The sequence below is a fragment of the Melozone crissalis genome, unplaced genomic scaffold (genome assembly GCF_028551555.1).
Source record: "Melozone crissalis strain CALT ecotype California unplaced genomic scaffold, PUWL_Pcris_2 ptg000014l_1, whole genome shotgun sequence".
Lineage (NCBI taxonomy): Eukaryota > Metazoa > Chordata > Aves > Passeriformes > Passerellidae > Melozone > Melozone crissalis.
In genome coordinates, this window is record NW_026535792.1 from 10,799,387 (window position 1) to 10,808,458 (window position 9,072).

Below are 9,072 nucleotides of genomic sequence, written 5' to 3' on the forward strand. Positions count from 1 at the left end.
CCAGATTGCATAGTGGGATTTATTTAGTGTTTTCTGATCTTTTTTTTCCCCGCCAAATGTGTGTATCAACATTGTAATGTAAGAAGTAGTTGTCTTTTTCAGAATTTTGGTTTTATATGTGCGTTGTAGTCATACTGTAATTCTTGACTCTAAAAGAAAGGGCTCCAGTTAGGCTGTGATGTTTTTGTTCTACTTAATATTACTTTAATGATATGACTTAGTTCTGTATATAAGATTTAGAGCCCAATGGGAGTTCGGAGTTGTTTTTTTAAATTTTATTTTGACTAAATGAAGAAACTGGGTTTTTTTTTCTCCTGCTTTTATTTTTTTCACCAGCATAATCACTGATTAAAACTAGTTACCACAGACCCTTGTAGGATTGTTTCCTATGATGCCAAGTTCATATAAAATTGATAATACAGTAAATACTAAGTATAGGACAAGACAAATTGTCCCCAATTTTTTATCTATTTTCCAGCCATTCAGGTGAACTGCCAGAAAAATGAAACCAACAGAACAGATAAGAGAAATGGCTGTGTATGTCAGACCACTGCTGTTCACTTCTATGGGTCCTGATGTATTTATGAAGGCAGTTTTTATAAACCAGGGTATTCCCAAACAGAGCATGTCAAATACATTGGATCCTACGATGTTAGACATAGCCATATCTCCATTTCCTATAAAAGAAGAAATACAGATAAGTTGGCTTAATTGTATTGCATGAAATTGCCAAACTGTTTTGGAGGAACAGACTGCCAGCCCTCAGTTTCTCACAGAGCACCCTTTTCAGATTTTGCATTGGAAGAACTATAGTCACAGATTCTACAGAACATGGGTACCACAACCATAAAAAGTCTCCCTAAATCACCAGCATTTGCACAGCTGCACTTAAAATTAAGCTAGACAGGCTATTATAAAATCCATTTATGCTTAAAATACTGAGACCTACAGTTGTGTTCTGCAGTAAAACTGTAATACGTAATCAACAACAAATAAACCAATCTAGAATACTTCTCTGAGATACTCTGAGAAGTTTTTAAATGTCTGAGCCACAGCTTTTTCAGGTAAGCTATTTATTTATTTTCAGTAAACTTAAGCTCTAGAATCCGAAGCTTGGATTTTGAGGTTACTCCTTGAATTTATCAAAATGTTGACTAGAATTCTTTCTTTTTGTAGTACCTTTTTAAACACATCCATTGGCATGAGCCTAAATACTAAAATCTTTTACCTTTTCGAGCCACCAGCACACTTGCAACTGTATCTGGTACACTGGTTCCTGCTGCCAGTAGGGTGAGACCCATGACTGACTCTGGGATTCCCAGCGTTTCACCTGCAGTTGAGAAATAAGGGTAGAAAATGCAAGTGTGGTTTAAGTTAGGGCTCATCCACTGAAAATGCTTTGGACTTTGTTTGCTGGAGAAAGAATCAATCATACAGTAATTCCATATGGAATGTATCAGCTAATTTAACTACATATGAGGTGACAGAACCACAAAGCATTTCAAACAAAGAGTGACAACAAATATCCTTTCCTTGTTCTTCAAGTCTGCAGTGGTCAAGACAGTAGCAATTAAGATTTTTTTCTTGCAGATAAAGTAAAAGTTTAAATATCTAACAAATTACTATTCCTTTTTTTTTCCCTTAACTTCTAGAAAATACTATAGTCTCTTACAGTTTTGGGCATCTCCTTGTTAGTGTTCAAAAGTCTCATGAAGCAATAACTCTTATAATCATTCTTTTAAATTCCCTCGGGGGAAGGGGAATAAGCACATGAATTACCTTGGGGAGGACTGTCATTAAGATATTGTGAGAATACTGTCTCAACTACATGCCTTTACCATTTCATTCCAATTAGAAAGTGATTTGGAAGAATCAGAGTGCGGAATTTTTATAAGACTTGTAAGTACAAGTAACCCCTTAGAAGTGTGAGTTCCTGTAGGGAAATACTCGTTTAAATTTGAAGAAAAGTTTTAAACTGTTATTAGAAGAGCAGCGTATTTTCCCCTAATCTCTATTTTTCTCAGCCCCAAATGTCTTTTAATCATATTAATTTCTAGCTTAAAATACAGGGATTCTTCAAAACTGTTTCAGCAGTTGTACCATTCAGGTGCATCAGTATTTAATACCTCTAGTCAAGCTACAAAGCAATTAATTTTTCTTAAACATTTTGGTTCACTAAAAAGTATCTTAATATTTTTTAGTGTTGAAATCTGAGTTCTTACATGAAATATTTTGACATATTTAATAAGAGCCGTTTTATTTAAATAAGAGGCAGTACACTAAGCTAGGTCAGCAATGCTTGTCTATTACTTACCAGCTTAGTCTAGAGCAGCCCAGTAAATTTATATTTGAAACTGTTTGTTGATTTCAGGGGTACTAACATGATCCTGTTGCAGAATTTGTATTCTTTTTATCCTTCCATCACTTCTAATAGATTTGTAGGGTGAGGGACCAACAAATCAGCTTTTATAAATCATCCAGGCTGGAAAATAATGGTTCAAACCAAGGTGAAATACGAATGAACCAGCCTTATGTACCCAACATTAGTTTCTAGCCCTCTGAAGGTTATAAGACAGAATATAAACTCAGGAGAAGTTAGTTTTTTTATTTTATTAGATAGATTTATCTTCTATTTAATGTGTAGTGGTTTATTTTCTAGCAACTGACCATTTAGACAGAAAAGTCTTATTTTTCTAGGCTTTTGTTAATTTTGTGTATTAGTAGCAATGTGTTGCTATAAGTAATCGAATTTTCTTTGCCAGCAACAGAAAGATGTACTAAATTAGGTTTGTTCTTGACCATCCCAGTTTAGTGCCCAGCTATGATACTTTTGTGACATTCTGATAGACTGATTATGCAATGGTAGAACCTTTGAGTTCTCAACCTTCATGAGAGCCTGGACTTGAATATATTGTGTGTTTAACTTGTAGTGTTTTAACATGTAAATAGAATATAATTTACCTAGAAGTAGTGGGCCAAAGACCCCAGTACTACCTGTGATGACTCTGGAAAGTGAACTCATACACTCTCTCAATCTCCACCATACCTACTTTCATTTTAATGCTTTGTCTTGTAGAACAGCAATAATGTTGACTTGAATCCTGTTTCAAAGGCTTTTAGCATCCAGACAGTGAACCCTTGCTCTTTGGGTACAAGTGGAAAATTATTTACCCAAGGAGTTAACACAGTGGGTGTAATATCCAGTGATCTACTAATAATTTCTCAAAGGTTTACTGAATGTGTAGGTCTGCTCCTGCACTGAACAAGGAGTTATTCATATCTGAAGTAGTAGAAAGCTTGAGTAGGATTAGTGAGCTATAATGTGAAAATGGCAAGCTTTGAAACATTCTGTAGAGTTTCAGTTTCATTTTCTGCTTGTTCTTAAATATAAAAACTGGATGTCTTTCAAGCTGACTGGAGAAACAATGAAATGAGGAGACCTTTAATACCTCAAAGTACTTATAGGAGAAGGTGTTTACATATAAGTCCATACCCCTTCTCTCACTTAAATGCAATCCTTTTACTGCCCCACTTTGTGATGCAGATTTATAAGAGGTCCACATATACACACTCCGAAAATGTTTATAAACACATTTGAGAAGTTTTTTGGCAGTGAATTTAATGCCAAATCTCTTACTGTAACGTTTGTGAAAAACACAGGTATAGAAATTATGGATTTTTTCAAAAAACTTTGACCTCTAATTCCAGTCTTGGGGGATTTAATGTTTGTCAGCCTTCAGCATGACAAGTTTATTGCTGTGTGTCTAATTGCTTTGCTTAATGAAGCGGTTTAGTGAAACTGTTTTTAAAAATAGATAGGGTTTTTTGTAGCTACATGAAGTTCTCCTTCATGTGATGGTAAGCAGTGTGAAGCAGCTAAACTCTATAAAAGTGTTCCATCAGTGGATAGAAGAGGGTGGCAAACTAAGCAGTCAAACGTAAGTTTCTGTTGTTTTTCTTTGTTGTGTTTTTTTACAGCACAGTCTGAGTTGCTAAATTGACTTTTAAAGGGAAACCTCACAGGGAAACCACACAACTTTTTCCATGATTCTTGACTGGTATAGCAACACCACTTTAGGTACCTACCTGCTATTGTTACCATCCATACAAGAACATAAGTTATTGCAGAAATCCACGCTGCTGAAATTAAAAATGTCACCATGAACCAGTTCCTCCAAAACTGTCTTCTGCAATCTGGTATAGTTAAATAGAGTAGTGTGATAATAGGAAGGGATAACACCCACAAAATTCTCTTCATATCTGCTTCAGGCATAGTAAAGACATTTGGATGATCTGTTGAGGAAAAAGCAACTTTTAAATTGTGGCATTAAGTTTGAATCCATAGCGTACAGTATGTTACTGTCCTCTACTTGTGAGAATACTGAAAAAAGGTGAAAAATACTTCTTCCTCAAGTTTCAGCTGTAGTATCACCCAGTACCTACATCTGTCTGGACAAAATTCTGAAATCAAGTTACTTCTGGGGAGATTCTGCTTGCACACAAGAAAAACATTTTTTCACAATGAGAATAACTACCAGTAAAATAATCTCCCCAGGAAGTGGTGATTCCCCAGTGCTGGACATTTCTAAGATTCAGCTGAACAGGTGCTGGCCCATCTGGGATCATGCTTTTGCCAGGAAAGGTTGGACCAGATGATCCTTGAGATCTCTTTCCAGCCTAATATTCTATGATTAAAATGTTTTTTATTACATCACCAGGGGTGAACTAAGGTGGATGAAAAATGAATTTCTTTATAAGGGTTTGCCCATGGCATTTACCAAGAGTAAGTACCAACTGCTCTTTTTTGCCTGAGTGGAAACATGACCTGTGGCCACATCACAGCTATCCCTTTACTTTTGATATTATGCATATTTTGGGCTACCAACCTGCCACTGTCATATGGAAAGAGTGTCTATTACTACAGTACCTGTGTGGCTTTCAGCTGATAGTGCATTTTACAAGCAATGTTGCTGGGAAGTTTCAAATACAACAAAGACAGAAGTTCTACTACAACACAAATGAGCAACTATCCTTGCATTCCTCTAGCAACTGACTTCATATAAAAACCATCACTTTGATTTTGCTCAGTGTTATATTCCACGTTAGAATAATGATTTACTTAAATACTAGGCTGGAGTTCTTTTGTGAGCAAAATCGTAATACTGTCTGAGAATCTGCTGTTGATGAGAATTGATGCAGACAGGCATGCAGGGTGCTAGAGACAGCTGTAACAAACCTGTACCTTCAGAGATTTCATCGAGCCCGTGTAAGCTTGTGGAAAGTTGAGAGTAGTCCAGCTCATCTTGAAAAATGCCGCTGTCTGTCCGTGACTGTTGGCGAATGAGAGGGCCGCTCTCGTCCCTCCATCCAACCAGTGGCTGCTGCTCCGTGCTCTCTTCCATGGCTTTTGTGAAACACGTGCAGCAGGGACTGAACTTTTTCATGAGGTATTGGTTGATTTTAATGTCAAAACATAGTACCAGAATATAACACCCATATATCAATAACAGGGATGCACTTTCATACCTAGAATGAAAAACAAGTTTTATATAACATGTAGTATAAAAGAACCCAGTTGTTGGCATAAGAAGAGAGAAAAGATTTGCATGAATAGCAGAAGGAGAACACACAAAAGCATCTATTTGCAATTGTATGGCTAATGTCATGGAAGTTTGTGAGTGTCCCCATGTCTTTCAGCAGTTTAATTAACTCCCCTCTGCAGAATCTTGTTTGTGTATTGTATAGCTGCATGTTTTTTCAGGGGATCTTACTGATTGAACATTTTCCTGATATTTGCAAAATTGAGTCTTCATGTGATGCTTAAATTATAAACTTCAAGAGACTTATTGCTGGACCTGACTGTCTTGTTGAGGTAACAGGAGTTTCAGTGTTGATGGAAGAGTTAAAACATCAGAAACTCATGGTCTCCTTTGGCACACAAAAGTTTTTCTGAACAATGCTGGAATGAAAGGAAAGGCTTAAAAGGAGTAAATGCTGAACACTAATTGCCATGTCAGAACAGTTGTGATAGAAATTGTGAAGTCTGTACAGACAAACCTTTGCAGGTCAAACTTCAAATATGCAGAGTTTGAATGTTTCGGTAATAATCTTTACAAGCATTGTGACTTTTTTTTAAAAGCCTACAGGATGTTCATTTCTGTTAGTGAACGGCAGTTCAGGCTACTTGAAGTTTGGGGCTTGGGGATTTTCATTTGTTTTTCAAAACACTGTCTCACAAATCTCCAGTCAACAGGAATTCAACACTACTTGTGCTCTTACCAGTAAATTCTGCTGTCAGATATCATGGCAAGGACGGCTGCTGCACTGATGGTATATGCCAGGCAGTCTCTGAACAGCGGCCAACAGGACAGCCTGGAAACCTGCAGATCAGTCATGTGCTTTTCTTAAACCTCTCTGTAATACTTTCACTAAGTGCTGTAAATGCTGCATCAATATGTTGTTTCTATATTATGTAAAAATTAAAGATTCTTAGGAATGACTTAAGTATGATATTCAACAAGTTAGTGTTTTTAAAAACTTTCATAGCAAGTTATCTTAAAACTGATTACATGCTGGTTTTGCTACTAAATAATAAACTTGGCAGTTGTCATAGTAAGTCTCTCTTGGCTTTTGTTGGCAAATGAGAAAGGATAACTCTTTTGCCCTTAGGAGCAGAACTATCAAAGTTATACTTACCACACTGGAAAACAGCCCACAAGCTGCAGAAATACCAAGAAGATTATATATTGCTGATCCAAGGATGGTGCTGACGCCGATGTCTCCCTTTGTCACAAAAGCTCCTGTAAGGAAAATGACTCTGGTATGTTTCAGTTTGGCATGCAAGGAAAAGAGCTCTAAGTTATAAGGAGTTATAAAACACATCTCTTACCTAGAAAAGCAGTGACAAGCTCTGGAGCAGAGCTTCCAGCAGCCATGAAAGTGGCTCCGGCTACATCCTGTGAGAGGCCAAGGCCTGAGGACAGAACAAAAAGAATTGCTTAAAAAAATTGATGCTGCAGTAGCCTGTACCCTTTACTCTCACTAGTACATAATGTTAGCTGCTACTACAACAGTTTAGTAGATTAAAGTTTATTTTCATACAGTCAATACATTTATATGAGAGTCATAAAGTAATATATTGAAAATTAGCCTGATCTATTGGGCTAGTTTATTTCTAACTTCATTACAGAAATTAGTTTAAATCTTGTAAAATCAGCATTTGTATGCAGGATTAAACTGTGTTTCCTATTGGTAATAATTATGGGGAAATTCCATGGACTGTAGTGTGATATTGCTGTATGATCAATATCAATTCTGTCCATCTTCCAGGGAAATCTGTACTACTGTGTCTTCACATACCAGAAACATTAGTTAAATTCAAACCACTGCTGTGATCTTAAAATCAAATTTTCATTTTGTATGGACAGTGTAAGAGCCTGTGTGTTGCTTAAGAGAAATGAGATTTTTGTTCCGGCAAATTGACTTTCTGGCATGTAACTCACTCTGGATCAAGTCCTGCACACCAAGTACAGGGACGTGTGGCTGACCATGGCAAGTCTGACAAATGCTAATTTATTGTCAATAAACAAAACACCAGCTCTTATGGCAGTGTATAAGCTTACACTTGCTGTAAGTGTTCAGATTTGGAGGAGGCTTTCCAGTTCAGGGATCAGTTTCCCTAGGGAATTTTGTTAATTCTTGGCAGCGAAAATCTCAACTCCCTGCCAAGATGATCTCTTCAGTGGTCTGCTGGAGCCAGGGGAATTGTTGCAGGTTGATTAGATTTCTTAGAACCGTGGTAACCATAGAATTCCTGTCCCTCCTGTGTCATACTTTCATATGTTAGCAGTAGCTCATCACTACTTTTAAAGAAAAACAAACCCTAGAAAGAGTATTGGTTTCACCAATCACCATCCCTCCTAATTGTTTTTCTTTCACTAGTAGTTACCTGGACATAGTACTATGCAACTCAAAGTGAAATTGTCAGTTTAGTCAATACTGAGGAATCTTAAGGTTTTCTTCCAGGCAGAAAGAAAGTAAATATTAAATGAATACATGTGCAGTGTAATCACTAGTTTTTTTTCAATAAAATATTGATCCTATGTATCAAATTAAATATTCTATGGACACATCTGTGCATGGAAAGTGAAACTTGTTTAGTTTTCTTTCAGAGCACTCTAACTTTGAAGCTTTTTAAAAGAGAAAGTTTTATGCCAAGCTTCTCAGTTTTACAGGAAAAGAGTCAGGATGTCACTTACATTCACTGATGATCTCTAGGGAAGGTAGGAAGTAATCATCGCACACAATGGACACGGCCAGAAACATGTACAGTATAATTATGAAGTAGATAACGATTCCTCCATCCTTCCTCTCCTGCGGTGTGAAAAATCCTTCAGGAAACTCCGATGAAGACGAGAGGATGCAACGCGTCCCGTTTTCTGAAAATTGAGCGCAAAATTGTTACACATCGTGTATGGAACCTTCCCATTCTTCAGGCCCCGGGACGTCTGCGGATTCGAGCACAGCAAGAAGCGCTGCAGCGATGCCCCCAGAGCGCCGCACACCTGCGGCGGGGCAGAGCGCCCGCGGGACGGGCTGTGCAGCGCTCGAGCGGAGCCCGGTCCCGTCCCGGTGTCCCCGGTGCCCTCCCGGTCCCTCCCGATGCCGCCGTACCCGAGGGGTCCCCGGGGCGCTGGGCCCGCGCGCCCCAGGCCGCGAGCGCCGCCAGCACCACCAGCGCCGCGCGCCGCCGCGCGCCCGCCCGCATCGCCCGGACTGCGCGCGCGGCAACGGCGCGAGCGGCTCCAGCGCGAGCGGCGGCCCGGGCGATGCGGGCGGGCGCCAGCGTCACGTGGGGCCGCGCCCCCCCCTGCCCTCAGCGGCTCGCCCCATCCCTCAGGGGTCCCGCCACCTCCCCAGATCCCACCGCCTCCCCAAATTCTACCGCCCCTCAGAGGCTCGCCCCATCCCGCAGGGTCCCGCCGCCCCACTCAGCGCTCCGCCGCTCGCCGCCGGCAGCGAGGGGCCCGGGGTTCGCGGGCAGCGCCTCGGAGCCGCGTCCCACAGGGAGTC

At 39.6% G+C, this 9,072-nt stretch overlaps 1 protein-coding gene across 1 annotated transcript; it reads right to left on the reverse strand.

Moving 5' to 3' along the window:
* Positions 1-101: 101 nt before the first annotated feature.
* SLC24A5 (solute carrier family 24 member 5) lies at positions 102-8,341 on the reverse strand. Its single transcript, XM_054272491.1, has 8 exons — positions 8,259-8,341; positions 6,890-6,973; positions 6,697-6,800; positions 6,280-6,380; positions 5,243-5,526; positions 4,087-4,293; positions 1,229-1,330; positions 102-677 (listed from the first exon to the last, which is right to left on the reverse strand). The coding sequence occupies exons 1-8, from the start codon at positions 8,323-8,325 to the stop codon at positions 355-357; spliced, it is 1,272 nt and encodes a 423-aa protein (XP_054128466.1). The 5' UTR covers positions 8,326-8,341; the 3' UTR covers positions 102-354.
* Between the last annotated feature and the right edge of the window lie 731 nt (positions 8,342-9,072).